Source organism: Equus przewalskii, chromosome 13 (genome assembly GCF_037783145.1).
Source record: "Equus przewalskii isolate Varuska chromosome 13, EquPr2, whole genome shotgun sequence".
Taxonomy (NCBI): Eukaryota; Metazoa; Chordata; class Mammalia; order Perissodactyla; family Equidae; genus Equus; species Equus przewalskii.
In genome coordinates, this window is record NC_091843.1 from 42,916,495 (window position 1) to 42,931,469 (window position 14,975).

General features: G+C 40.9%; 1 protein-coding gene across 21 annotated transcripts in view; it reads left to right on the top strand.

Annotated features, from left to right (window-relative positions):
- The first annotated feature begins 1,721 nt into the window (after positions 1–1,721).
- RAPGEF6 (Rap guanine nucleotide exchange factor 6) overlaps positions 1,722–14,975 on the top strand; it is a 200,200-nt gene continuing 186,946 nt past the window's right edge. For 8 of the 21 annotated variants that reach the window (XM_070571173.1, XM_070571176.1, XM_070571174.1 and 5 more), the window contains exon 1: positions 1,727–2,616. In XM_070571173.1, coding sequence (XP_070427274.1) covers positions 2,548–2,616 — 69 coding nt within the window. In that variant the 5' untranslated portion in view covers positions 1,727–2,547. Of the gene's footprint in view, positions 2,617–13,794; positions 14,062–14,975 lie in introns of those variants that run through there. The other 13 variants (XM_070571182.1, XM_070571183.1, XM_070571184.1 and 10 more) reach the window with 4 other exon arrangements.

The window sequence follows — 14,975 nt, forward strand, 5'->3', positions numbered from 1 at the left end:
CGTTTTTGTAACTACCAACCTGACTTTTGTGAACATCATTTCCTTGTCTTATGTTTATAGTTTTACCTCTATTTATGCATCCCTAAGTGATATACTTTAATTTTGCTTGTGTGTGAACTTTTAATTATACTCCATATTTTGTATTTTGCCTTTTTTCTCTCAACATTATCTTGGAGATTCATCCATGTGCTCTGTAGCTGGTATTCCACTGAATGAACATAATTTAACCATTCTATTATTGATGGACATTTGGGTTATTTCCACTTTTTGGCTAATATGAACACTGAACATTTTTGTTCATCTTTTCTGGTGTACTTGGGTATTCTTTAGGACGTATATCAAGAACTGGACTTGCTGAGACAACGGTATGTTAAGTTTCAGCTTTACCAGATACTTTTTTTCAAAATGGTTTCCCAATTTACACTTAACCAGCAGTTTGTGAGAGTTCCTGTTGCTCCACATCTTCCTGAATACTTAAATGTTTCTGAATAGTTACTGATGAAAAAATTTTGGCATTAAAAAAAAAACCTATCCAATTCTTCAAGCTTGAATTTTTGCTTTTGAAAAATCACTTCCCAGAGGTAAAGTAATAAAAATAAGAAAGAGTGCTTGCATTGTGCAGGCAGCATCCTTAAGTGCTTTACCTGAATTATCTCATGTAATGCTAAGAGAATCTCAGAGCAATAGGTACTTTACTACTCCTATTTTACAGATAAGGAAACTGAAGTTCAGCAATATTAAATAACTTCTCCAAGTCATTTAACTAGACATGGCCTATTAAAGACACAAATTCAGGTGTTTGCTCCTAAAGTTCAAGCTCATGGTCATCATGCTTTAATTCCTTTTCCCTCTTTCAATATATTGATATAGCTCTGGAAACTGATCCTTAAAGAACGGAAGGGATAACCTTTGTGATCTTAGGCAGACCTTTCAGAGAATATGTTTATACACACACAAAATGACAAAAGTGAATCATGCAATTCTTTGTAATCTCTCAATCACTTTCTTTCTAGAGTGGCTGAGCCATAACCTCCCTGGTAAGGTTTTTGTCCTATACTCAAAAAAGAAATGTGCCAATGTTATGTTGCAAACTTCAAGTTTGGGCAAGCCCAACGGCCAACGGAAAACAAAACGATTAACATCAGCCATCACTACCAGGTCCCAGAAACGGTAAATGTTGATCTCTTCTTTCTCTTTTGTTACTCTAAAATATAATTTTAATCTTACGTCATTAAAAAATTACTGTGAATAACGTCATAATCATACATGACTTTGAATCATCAGTGACCTATGCTAATTGCTTTGAGAAATCCTAAGATGTACCTAGATGTGGTACACTGCCTTCAGGGAGCTTAAAATTCAGTGGAAAGGACATGCCTATGGTGGCTCCAAAGTAAGGCATTGTGTGTCTAGTGCGGCCCATTTGTGCACTGAGATACGAGTGAAAGGACTGTCTAGAATGAGTAATTCTGGAGTTCTGTCAGTGATTTGTGAAAACAGCCTCTGCAGCTGTCTGGCTGCCCCCAAGAGTGGTCTGTTTTTTTTAAAGAAGGGACCAATAAATAAATGGAATTTGACTTTATTTGGTCTGTTGGGAAACAGACTAGTATGTAAAATGTAGCACGGAAGCGGTCACTCTTGAGTCCAGGCAACCCTAAGCCCCGCTGCCTGAAGGGGCTGGGTGGAGGAAGGGCTGCGCTGGGCGTCGCTTATGTGAACGCAGTCCAGACCCGGCTTCGCAAAGCAGCAGTAACGTGGAGCTGGCCGCAGGCACAGGCCGCGAAGCTTTGATTGCTCTGCTCTGATCTCTGGACGTCTGTCTTGGACATGGGAAGTACTTCTCGGTGGGCCTCTTCCACAAGAGATTGGTTTTATTAGAAAAAACTTAGGAAAGAGTGCACGAACTTCCTTATTTGCCGAATGGCGGCTTCGATTTCAGCAGGTTCTACAAGACACCGGCGTCAGAGTTGCAGAGCAGGAGCTCGGCCGCGGACTTGGCCACGCCCTGAGCTTCCGGATTTGGGCAAAAACAGAACTTTCTTCCCAGAACGCCGTCCCCCACGGTTCTAACCCAACACGCTATTTTTGCTCAGGCCTTCAGAGCGCGTTTCCGGCCCCTTCGACGGAAGCTGGAGCGGCCGAAACCGCAACTCCGCGGCGGATCCCGTGACGGGCTTAGGCGAGGTCTCGCGATATGTCTTTAAATCTCACGAAGACGGGTTGGAAGAGGCCTAACTGCACCGCCCCGCTTCTTACGTCACCGCGGAGTCACGCCCTAGGGCGCTAGTTTGCGTGCTCGCGCGTGCTGCGCATGCGCACTCGTCCTCCCGCCTCCCCCGCGCGGGCGTCTCTCTGGCCAGTCGCGCGTGGGCTGAGGCCCTGGGCGGGCGTTGTGAAGGCTTGTTTGCTCAAGCGCGGACCCTGCGGCCGTTTGGAGTTCCGTTCCTCCGGGGTCGGGGGCGGTGCAGACCCCCGCGTTAGGGTGAATGGGCCGTCGCGTGGGCTGCTAAAGGCAGGCTGGGGAGCCCGGGGACCGGGGCCGCGGCCATGAACTCGCCCGTGGACCCCGGCACTAGGCAGGCGCTTAAGAAGAAGCCGCCCGAACGGACCCCCGAGGTAAGGCCAGCCGACCCCGGCGCTCGTCCTGGTGTCCAACGGACAGCACCCCCCTGTTGGTCCGAAACCTGCGGCAACTGTCCCCTTGCTAGGGGCTCGCACCTGCTGCCAGGGTATCTGTTCTCTGCGTCCCCTAGTCCTGACCCGGGCCCTTCTCTCCAGCGGGGTGACGACCGCCTTTCCTCCTCGTGATGCCGCCTTTCTCGCACACCCGTCCTTGTCGATGACTTCTTAGTGTTTTTGATAAGAAGGCACTATTACTAAATCGTATTTTCTCAGAGTAAAATGTGAGTCTCGGAGTGAGATTGTCCATAGGTAGATAGACTATGAAAAACTAGGTAGAAATTTAAGTGAACTGTAATAGCCATGTTATTAAGAAATTACTTCTGTATAAAGGTCCCTGAAATACTGTACTATTGCTTAAAAGATAAAATTTTGAAAGTTAGTTTAAAACTTTGCATCCAGTCAGATGAATTCTGGTGGAGGATGATGCATATTTAAAGATCACTTCTGGAGGTACTTTTTCAGACTGTCAGGGAAATTTTACGGTATTTTGTGCTTGGATCCAAAACTTGCTATATTGGGTTAGCAGTAATAGCATCAGCTTAAGTGGTTTCATTTGACCGGGAGGCTATTTTCAGGTACATAACTAAAACCTGTTAACTTTGCATATCCCTATAGAGTGCTCAGATTTGGGGGAAGATTTTCCCTGATTTGGAGAAGTTTCTATAATAAGTGGTATGTTTTCTAAACCAAAAAGCAAAAACTAACAACAGTATGAATGACTTGTTGGATTGTCTTCTGTATAGTTGCAGTGAATGAAATGAAATGCTCTGGTTAATTTTTCCTAAGTCACTCGAGTTTTTTCCAGATTTATAGTGTTATGCATAGTAGGTCTCAGTAACTTTTGGCTGACTTTTTGTGACATGACATTATTTAAGCCATAATTGTAGCCATGATGGGTCAAACTTTGTTAATGTAGATCCTCATCTTTGCATAGAAACACGGTAAATTCTGCCACTTTCCAAAGTCCTCTTTTTGAGACCTGCATTTATAATCCCATGTGTCTTAATTTCCCTGTGATGATTCTTGAAGTCATTATGAGTTAATTGAAAGCGTTCACCTTGAACAGGTGAATCTGCCATGGTTTTTATATCATTTGAAAGTATCATACAAAGTTTACAATGTATAATGTAGGTTTTACTTTTAAGTATTAATTATGATAAATTCACATTTTAATTGGAAAATCCTGCTTCTCTTTGATAACAGTTACCTAGTTTGAAATTGTGTAGTTTTGAGCCTTAGGAAGTTTTCTAAACTGCTCTCAAAGTTATGTTGGCCAGTGTGTGCTGTGTTATATCTTGTTTTACTGAAGCAGCAGCATTGTTTAAGGAAATGCTGAACAATTGCCCACAGTGGACAGACTAGAGCCCTGACATCTAGCAGCATAACGTGTTAACTGCTTGATTCATTGGCAGTGGTTTTGAGTAAGTGTCAAATTTGTTGGGGGTGCAAAGTATGACTAAAGAAGTGATAACCTGGGGGCCAGCCCGGTGGCCTAGTGGTTACGTTCAAGCACTCCACTTTGGCGGCCCGCAGTTCCCATCCCAGGTGCAGACCCACACACTGTTCATTAAGCCATGCTGTGGTGGTATCCCACATACAAAATAGAGGAAGATTGGCACGGACGTTAGCTCAGGGAGAGTCCTCCTCAAGCAGCATAAAGAGGAAGATTGGCAACAGATGTTAACTCAGGGCCAATATTCCTCACCAAAAAAAAGAAAAAAGACAGGATAAAGGGATTGGAAGTAAGGGTCAGGGGCTGGGTTACCATTTAAATGAGATGGTCAGTATTGTGCTGGTTGAAAAGATAACCTTTTTAAAAAAAGGTTTTGAGGTCATGTTGATTTATAATACATAAATTTCAGGTGTACATCGTCTGTCACCTTCTGTATAGGCTACATCACGTTCACCACCAAAAGTCTAGTTGCCATCCGTCACTGTACATGTGTGCCCCTTTGCCCTTGTACTCCTTTCACCCTCCCCTCACCCCCCGTCCCCTCTGGTAATCACAGATCTGTTCTCTGTATCTATATATGTCTGTTTATCTTCCACATAAGTGAAGTTGTAATTGTCTTTCTCCTTCTGACTTACTCTGCTTAACATAATGCCCTCGAGGTGCATCCATGTTGTTGCAAATGGCAAGATTTCATCTTTTTATGGCTGAGTAGTATTCCATGTGTGTGTGTGTGTGTGTGTGTGTGTGTGTATGTGTATGTGTATGTACATACCACATCATCTTTATCCGTTCATCTGTCAATGGGCAGTAGGTTGTTTCCAAGGCTTGGCTATTGGGATTAATGCTGCAGTGAATATAGAGGTGCACATATCTTTTCAACTTAGCATTTTCGTGTTCTTTGGATACCAGGAGTGGAATAGCTGTATCATAGTAGTTCTATTTTTAATTTTTTGAAGAATCTCTGTACTATTTTCCATAGTGGCTGCACTAATTTATATTCCCACCAGCAGTGTGTGAGGGTTTTCTTTTTTCTGAGAAATTAAATCCTCTGCATCCTCTCCAATGCCTGTTATTTCTTTGTCTTAATAATAGTAACCATTCTGATGGGCATGAGGTGATATCTCATTGTGGTTTTGATTTGCATTTCCTTAATAATTAGTGACGTTGAACATCTTTTCATGTGCCTGTTGGCCATCTGTATATCTTCTTTGGAAAACTGTTCATATCCTCTGCCCATTTTTTAATCGAGTTTTTTTGTTGTTGTATGAGTTCTTTCTATATTTTGGGTATTAACCCCTTACGGGATATGTAATCATATGTCTGGTGCATTCAAGGAATGGCAAGCAAGAAACTAAGTGACTGGAGAAGAGTGAACAAGGGCAAGAGTAGTAAGAGATGAAGTCAGAGAGGTGAATAATGGTGGTGAGGGTGGAGCATATCATGTAGAACTTTTCTAAATCATTGTAAATTCTTTGACTTTTATTTTGAGTGAAAGAGGAGGCCACCAAAAGGTTTTGAAGCAGAGGAGTGATGTTATTTTACTTGACTTTTTAAAGAAGCTGCTGGCTGCCTGCTAGGTTGCGAATAGACTGGGAGCAAGGGTAGAAAGAAGCAGGCACATCAGAGGTTATCACATTAAAGCTGAGAAGAGATGACTGTAACTCTAACTAAAGTGATAGTAAGGCAGTTGGTGAGAAGTAGTTAATTATGAAAATATTTTGAAGATTTAGGCCAACAGGATTTGCTAATGGATTAGATATGTGCTTTTAGGGAAAGAGAAGAATCAAGCATGATTTCAAGATTTTTGACCTGAATAACTGAAATTACCATCAAAGAGAGTTTAAACTACCGTCAAAGAGATGGAGAAAGCTGCAGGAGGAGTAGGTTTGGGGAGGAGGGAGGGGAGATCAGAAATTCAGTTTTGAACATGTCAGGTTTGAAATGTCTATTAGAAACGTTGACTGAGGAGTTCTATATACAACTTTATATTTCTAGGGAGAAGGCTGGGCTGGAGATAGAAATTTTATAGTCATTAGCTTATAGATATTATTTAAAGTCATGAGACTAGACGCAATTATGAAGGTAGTGAGTGTACACAGAAAATAGAAGAGGACCAAAGACAGTGCCCTGGGGCACTTGATCACTACGGGGTCAGGAGAGGAGCAGAAGCCGGCAAGGGAGAATGAGTAGGAGCAAACAGTGTAGTAGAAGAAAAACCGAGAGAGAGAGGTGGTGTCCTGGAAGCCAAGCAAATAAAGTGTATAATAGAAGGGGATAAAATTCATTCATTCAGCTTATTTTTCTTTGAATACCTGCTGGGTGCAAAGCATTGTGAGAAACTATACAAATAGATAAAAATCAGTGTCTAATAGTCTTGTAATAAGATGTTTGCATCATGTAATTAATGAGTAAAGAACTCTTCTGTTTGTTTCTGGGACAAAGTTAGTGGTTCCTTTATTTTGAACTATCCGTTGTCCTTACGTGAAACTATCAACTCAAACATAATCCTAGTGAGCCAGACACTGAGCGTGGAAATGTGATATAAAGTATGCCATTTAGAACTGTGCTCTAACACAATTTTTTACTTTTCTGACCTTTTCTCCTACTTTGTAAATCCAGCTTTCACAGCACATTGTCTTTTCTGAGCTAGTTCTCTGATTTTCTTTTCCACTTTGCAAAGATTTTTTTAATGGAAATTTTTAGACTTAAATACTCTGGGAAGCTAAGTGCTCTAAGACAACAAAAGCTGTTGAGATACTCATTTTGAGTCCTTACACCAAAATTAAAGACGCACAGTCAAAATTGAGACCTTGAATTTTTGGCTGTTTCTCAATTCAGTCCATATTCGACACCGTTCTTCCTCTTTAACCTTTCTTTTTTACCTCAGAGTGAGCTCCTTCTCTCTCTCTCATGATTTATTTCCCTAAGTGCTTAATACCGTGCTTGACATATATTAAATGGTCAATAAATATGTTAAACAAAACAAAATTTTGAAATTTTGTAAAGTCCTCATGTCAAAATGATTGTACTGGGGCTGGCCAGGTTGCATAATGGTTAAGTTCACATGTTCCGCTTCAGTGGCCTGGGGTTTGCTGGTTCGGATCCCGGATGTGGACCTCTGCACTGCTTGTCAAACCATGCTGTGGCAGGCGTCCCACATATAAAGTAGCGGAAGATGGGCACGTATGTTAGCTTAGGGCCAGGCTTCCTCAGCAAAAAGAGTAGGATTGGCAGCAGATGTTAGCTCAGGGCTAATCTTCCTCCAAAAAAAAAGACAGATAATACTTTGTATTCATTAGAACTGCTGATATTGTACATACCGGGTAGTCTCATTCAGCAACTTGGCTTCAGCTGATTTTTATAGGCTGACACCTAGTATTATATAGTCCATCTTACCCTCTTTCATGTGCTTTTCAGATCTATATATCTAACCCCTAAATTGTCCTTCAATCACTAGTCCTAAGTTGAAGCCATCATCATTCCTCCTCCTCAATGTTCTGTTGGTGACTGACTGCCCCAGTTGCTCAATCTAGAAATTTGTTTTTACTCTTGATTCCCCCTGCTGTCTTCCTCTTTATATCCAACTGGCTGGTAAACCTTGTTGATTTTATGTCCTGAATCTCTCTGCCTCTTCCTCCCCTGCTCTACTACCCTAGTTCAGGCTCTTTTATCCTTGAATTTTTTGCTTGAGTCATTTATTGTCCTATTACCGCTAGAGCGATCTTTTAAATACTCGGATCTGATCATGTTCTACTCTTGCTCATAATTTAATTATTTCCCACTGCCCAGAGAGTTTAGCAATATAAGTTATCATCCAAATTATTTTTGAGAATTAAAAGAGGTGCTGTTAATATTTATGTCAGAATAATGGGTTAAAGAGAGACTGTCTCAGGTAAACTGAGATGTGTGGTGACCTCACCCAGATGATAACATTAATTTATCCCTTCATTTAGCAAATGATATGTCACACGTAATACTAAAAGCCAAGGTTGTAGAGAGAAATTGAGCATAGTCCCTATTCTTCAATGAGTTAGGAGACAGACCTGAAAGCTTTAGTGAAATGTTGAGGTTATTAGGGACAAAGGTATGGGTAGGGCACTTTGGGACTGCAAGTCGGGGAAGGAAAGATTTCTTGGAGGAGCATTAAATTGGATCTTAAACATTATGAATAACTGGATGATATCCAGAAAAGAGGTCATTTCAGGCAGAGAGCAACAGGAACAAAGGCACTAATGGTGGCAGACGAGGTACATTCGTAGAACAAGAAGCCAATCTGTAAGTCTAGAGCTGGCATTTCCAGTGGAGGTGATATCATCCTCAAAGGGACAGAAATTGGTTTTTAGGGGGGAGTGAAAAAAATCTTAGATATTATTGTGGTTTGTGGTCCTCTAAAACTCACCCCTTACCGGACAAAATCTTATTCCTTAGTACTTAATTCGAGATGCAATGGCAACTAGGAAAAATTGTCTAAAAATGCTCTTTGGGAGGGATGTGATAATGAAAAAAGGTTGCAAAACACTGGGCTAGTATATGAGGTATTGCAAGGGGTGGTACGTGGTGTTGGATGTTAAATGTTGAAGCTGGATGTACTAGCAGGATTGGATCATTTCAGGGATTTAGACTCAATCTTATAAGTAAAGGAGAACCATTAGAAGGTTCAGAGCCTGGAAATAAGATCAGTTTTACAAAGATTGCTCTAAGCATTGTTGAAGATGTATGGGGACAGGGCTGGACCACACTAGAGGCAGGGAGGCTTATAGGTTGGGATGAACATATAACATTTTGTCTAAATCGGGATACTTTTCTGTGTGAAAGGTAAGACTATTAATGATTATATCAAGATAACAGGGAAACCAAGAGATATGTCTGGCTATGGGAAACAAATGCAGTAGGCGGGGTGTGAGATAGTGAGGAGGTAGAACTGGCCAAGATTATCACTGACTGGAGCGAGAGTGTCTGCCTCCCACCAGACTTTTTATTTAAAGTTTGAAATTGACTATAATACACATGCAGTAAAGTCCACATACCCTAAGTATATAGGCAGCTTAATTTACAAATATATTTAGCTACTACCCAAGTGATGATATAGAATATTACTACCACTCCAGAAACTCCCCTTTTGCCCCTCCCAGTGAATACCCTTTCCCAAAGGAAACCGCTATTCTGACATTTTTCAGCATAAATTTGTTCTGCCTGCTTTTCAGCTTCATTTGAGTGGAATCACACAGTGGCAGCCAAGAGGACTGTGAAGCTACGTTAGTTCTTTCTTTGCATTTTACCTTTGGACCGCACTTTGAACCTCCTCTCTTAGGACTTTCCTCTTCATCTGCTTATCCTTTATATCCTGACTCACCCTTTTGTCTACCCTTTTGGACTGTCTGCCTCACTCTGTCCAGGCCTACTCATGGGATAACTGCAGTTTGGGCCCAGATACACCCTGTCCTTATGTTCCTCTCAAGCCTCTGCAATAGTGTCGGGTCAAGTCTGGCAAAACCTCCTGTCTTTTGCTTGTTGGGAACAGGCTTGGACTGGGTGTGGGAACAAAGCAGAAGTTTAGATAATTTCTGGATCCTGATTTGGGTAACTATGTATAAGAGTGCATTATTATTTTTTTTGCTGACGAAGATTTTCCCTGAGCTAACGTCTGTGCCAGCCTTCTGTTTTGTATATATGGGATGCTGCCACAGCGTGGCCACCGACGAGTGGTGTATGTCTGTGCCTAGGAACCGAACCCAGGCTGCCAAAGTGGAATGCCCTGAACTTAACCACTAGGCTGCAGGGTTGGCCCAAGAGTGTGTTATTAAGGAGCAGAATTAGAGTGGGGAGAAAATTCAGTTTTGGAAAAGGTTTGAGACACAGATAAAGATATTCAGTGAGCGTGTGGAGCTTCAGATCACACGAGGCTCTGGGTCTGAGTTGGTATGAGAGTCTACAGCATATGGGTCTTAGGTGAAGTCATGGGATTGGTAGGATTGCCCAGGGTGAAAAAGCAGTGTGAGAATAGGAGGACAGACCCTTTGGGTGCTCTAATATTAAAGGGATGGGGAAAGGAAAGGAAAACTGCAAAAGAGAATGAAAAGAAATTGTTGGAGACGTAGAAGGAAAACAGAAGAGTGCTGTTACAGGAGGGCTTTTCAGAAAGAAGTCCCGAATAACTAATGTCAGATACTGTAGAGAGTTCAAGAAAAGTTAGGACTGATACATTCTTTGGATTTCTTCTGTTAGAATGATATCAGTGGACTGATTAGTAAAGAGCCTGATTGCAGTGGATTGAAGAGAGAATAAGACTCAAGAAAGCGAAGGCGGCAAGTATACTGTTTGTGAGTTTAGCTCTGATGGGAAGGAGAAAGATAAAGTCCACCATGATCTTCTGCCTGTATTCTCGCCTTATCATTCCCCACCCCAAACAGATGCATTTTAACTACTTATAAGTATCCTAACACAGTACTTCTCAACCTAGGCTATATCTATTTCTCGATGTGGGGTATTTTTTTTTTTTTTTTAAAGATTTTATTTTTTCCTTTTTCTCCCCAAAGCCCCCTGGTACATAGTTGTGTATTCTTCGTTGTGGGTTCTCCTAGTTGTGGCATGTGGGACGCTGCCTCAGCGTGGTCTGATGAGCAGTGCCATGTCCGCGCCCAGGATTCGAACTAACGAAACACTGGGCCGCCTGCTGCGGAGTGCGTGAACTTAACCACTCGGCCACGGGGCCAGCCCAATATGGGGTATTTTTTTTTAATGCCCAGGTCTACCCTTCATTTCTTGAATTAGAACCTTCTGGAATGGAGTGTGAAGCATTGGTATTTATAGAGAGCTTCTTAAGTAGTTCTGATATATAGACAGAGGTGAGAAGCATTGTCCATTGTGCCATATTCTCCTGTCTCCGTGCTCCACATAGGATGGCAAAGTATGGTGCAGTGTTTTTGGTCCTGGAATTTTGTGTTTAGACACGCCTACTTCAAATCTGGGCTCCAGCACTGGGAATTTGAGCCATCCTAGGCAAGTTACCTAACTTCTTTAAGATTGACTATCTTTTGGGGATTGTTGTGTGGATTGAATGAGACAGTATATGTATTTAGCAAAGTGCCTGTCATAACGAACGCTCAATAAACGGTAGCCGTACGTGATAGATCGCTATTTCCTCTGACTGCTAAGTCATCCTCTGGCTTGACAAATTTAAACTCCTCACTGAAATCTCATCTCCATTGCTCACCTGCAAAATTGTGTGTTTTTCCTTCCTCACTTTTCCACTCCTTCTTTTTGTTCCCAGGATACTTTGCACCTTCCTCTGCCATTACAGTAATTACTGTACTGTGTTATGATTTTGATTATTTTTGTCTCTGGCTGCTCTGTATCCTTATTTACCAGTTTCCATCATGCAAAACTTGGCATATAGTAGGTACCTAAATATTTGTAGAGTAAATGACTTTAAAAAGAAAAGGAATGTGAAAAATATTGTTCCCCTACCATTCTAATAGTGATTTCTATTGGTCTAATATTTGAAGTACTGAGATAAAAAGACTGATGAAGTTTGGCAAAATGGCAAAATTTGCTATTAATATTCTCCTACTAAAACATGAATAAAGTACAATTACCACAAACAAACTATGTGTTTTACCTGGCAGTTCTTTAGAGACAACACAGATAGAGGAAACTTAGTATACCTTGAAACGGTAACTCCTTTTTTATATGGCTTTAAAACACATTTGCAGGAAACTTCACAGAGAAATGCAGATAGATGCCAGTTTTAACTTTTTGTATGCTTTTAATCAGATGACTTAAAACTTTTGCTGGGCAAAAATTTCATACTCAACTAGGTGCTAAAATAATTGCCTATTTACAATCAGAGTAAGATTTTTTTTAAAGTAGCTTATTTTTTTTAACCAAAAATTAGGGAGGTAGAACTGAAAGAAGGTAAAATTTAGTATTCTTGTAATTAATCATTAATCTGTTTCAGAATTTAGAATAATGGTCTTTAAATATACTCTTGTAGAGGTTTTTTCTGAATTGGCAAAAGAGCACCATTGTACTTGGAGTCGTTTTTGAGTGAGTCACTGTGCACATCCCTGAGGGTGACAGAACAAAGATTCTCTTGTGCTTTTCTATAGCAGATGCACATTCAGAGGACTCCTTGGGAAGTAAAAGAATTTATTTATGCTTATGGGGCCCTTTGACCTTCATTTGAAAGCTCAACTGGATAGAAAGGGAATGTTAGATCTGGATGTGGCCTTTAGGCACCTTATTTTACATGTATTGGAGATTTCCAACTTGAGGAAAAAAACTGGGCATCCAGGAGTTTAGACACCGTAAGATTTTGTTTGTGAGAGAATTGCATAGAGAAGGAGCAGCCAGGCATGATGAGTTTGACTATATGACAAAGTCCTGTCCTTTGGAACAGATACAGTGATTGTGAACTATATAACATTATGGTTATCATTTGCCTTTACCTTGGACCAGCCTGTGTAAACTTAGGTCTGACTGTAAGTAAAAACTAAACAAGCCATTTTATTAAGAACTTGAGGTTATTGAGGCATAAGCACCTCCTATTTGATGTTCTCCACTACTAGATGTTCTCTACCACTTTGCCATAAACTGAAACTTTTGGCAGTTGGAAGGCTTCAGGGTTTAGCATATGGCAGAGACAGTGGGGCTCATGGGACAGGACAGTTAGTTCACAGCAGAAGTAGCAACACTGCCTAGCACGTGTTTGTGAGCATATATATAGCATTCCCAGAAATACTTGGTGGGGTCAAGAGCTAGTGAAATGAGTTGCATACAGGATAAAGGAGCTGCACTCCACAGAGGTAAAATGTCTTGCTCAAGGTCACATGATTCATCAGTGACTTCCTCAGTCCACTAGCACCCCTCTGCTTTCTGTTTATCAGAACAGTGAACTTTAGGCTATATTTTAAGCTTTGAACTTTTGTTTCTGTACTGACGTTTACATAGATGCTTAATATTTTCCTAAATAAGTGTCTTGTTTAATCTTGCCTGTGCTATGTGAAGTACCCTAGGGTGTCTGTGTCAGATTAATGGACATTTATAATTCTCAGATTTTATATAGAATGAAAACTGGTGAACTTGATATGTGATTTCTTATACCATTCTGTTCTGTAACTTAGACTTTTGTTTTCAGAGGATGGTAACCTAGTTTGGCTTCTTAAAAGCATTCAACTGATATGAGAAGGCTTCATCATAGTAAATTGTTTAGTAAAGAGTTTATGAGTGTCACACGTGCTGAGTGGAGTTCGGATTATTTATGAGCTCCTTAAATGATTCTGAGGCTTAAATGATTCTAAAAAGCACTGTTTTTAAATGCCAGGAATGAAAGATTAAAGTTCTTTCGTTAGGAGAGGAGATAGGCAAATACACAGACAGTTAAAATACTGGCTGGTTAAGCACTTTGATAGTTGTAAATATCAGGTGCTCAGGAGTTTGTAGGACAGTTGGGAGAGAGGAGTAAAGGGTAGGCAGGTACCATTCAAGTTGTTTTAAAAAAGGGAACCCTGTCTTGAGTATAGATAAGAATATGTGAAAGTTAGATGAAGAAGGGACGATATGTGTTTCCTGAAAAGGGAACAGCATTTGCCAAGGCCACAAGATGCGCTTGGCACAAACATCCAAGTTGCCTGGGCAGCTGGAACATCGGGACAAGAATTAATAGTAGAATAGATGAGGCTGGAGGCGTGGTTAGGATTCAGATTGTGGAAGACCGTGTTCTCCTTATTGAGGAGTTTGTATTTGCTTTTTAGAAAGATAGCTCTGACAGCACTATGACAAATGGATCACAGGCCGGAGTAGAGGCAAGAAGGCTGTTTTCTGTTATCTAGTGAGAAATAGTGAATCCCTAAACTGCTCCAGTTGGGATGGTAAACAGAGATGTTTAGGAAGTAGAATTGACAGATTCCTGGCTGGAGCCATTGAAGGTAAGTACTGTCACCTAAATCAGGGAACCTGGGGAGCAAGATACAGGTAGGGGTGTATGGATAATGAGTTTAGCTTTGGATGTATTGAACTCGAGATGCTAATGGGTCACCAAGGTGAAAGTGTTCAGTGTGTAGTAGGAAGTGTGGGTTGTAAGTTTACTAAAGAGCTCTGGGAAATGCAATACAAATATGGACGTCATTAGCCTGTATATGGTAATTGAAGCTATGGATGTGAAGGATATTGCTGATGGTGGAGAGTCTCCAGTAAAGAAAGGATAGATGTCACAGCTCTGGGAATATAACCTTTATAAACGTTGAAGGGAAAAAGGAAAGAAGGTGAAGCCTGTGAGGGAGACTGAGGAGCAGCTGGAGCAGAAAGGTGGTAATAGCAATAAGAATGGTTAAGACTTGTATGCTGTGGTCTTTATCGGATGCCTATCACTGTTATAAAACCTTTATACACTTTTAATCCTTTCAAAAACTCTCTGAAGTTATTATCCACATTTTACATTTTGGAAAATGGAATCACAGAGAAATTAATTTGTCTAAGTTCACACTTCTGGGAAATAGTTAAGTTAGGATTCAGCCCTAGGCATTCTGATTTCACATTCTGGGCTTGTAACCGTTGCTGTTTTCTCATTAGGACAAAAACCCAGAGAAAACCACCTTACAGAAGGGATGGGAGGAACAAGATATCAGAGGTGGGAGTGAATGAATGATGAATGTGTCAGCAGTCAAATACTATAGAGAATGTGAAGAAAGATAAGAATTGAAAAGTGCATGTGGGATTGGGATTAGCAAATCTTGAGTGACTTCTTAATATGTAGTGGGATGAGAAAAGTAAACTTCAGACTATAGTTTGAACTTGTAAGTATTGGATGCTTGCTCTTGTGACGCATTCTCATTTCAGTTAT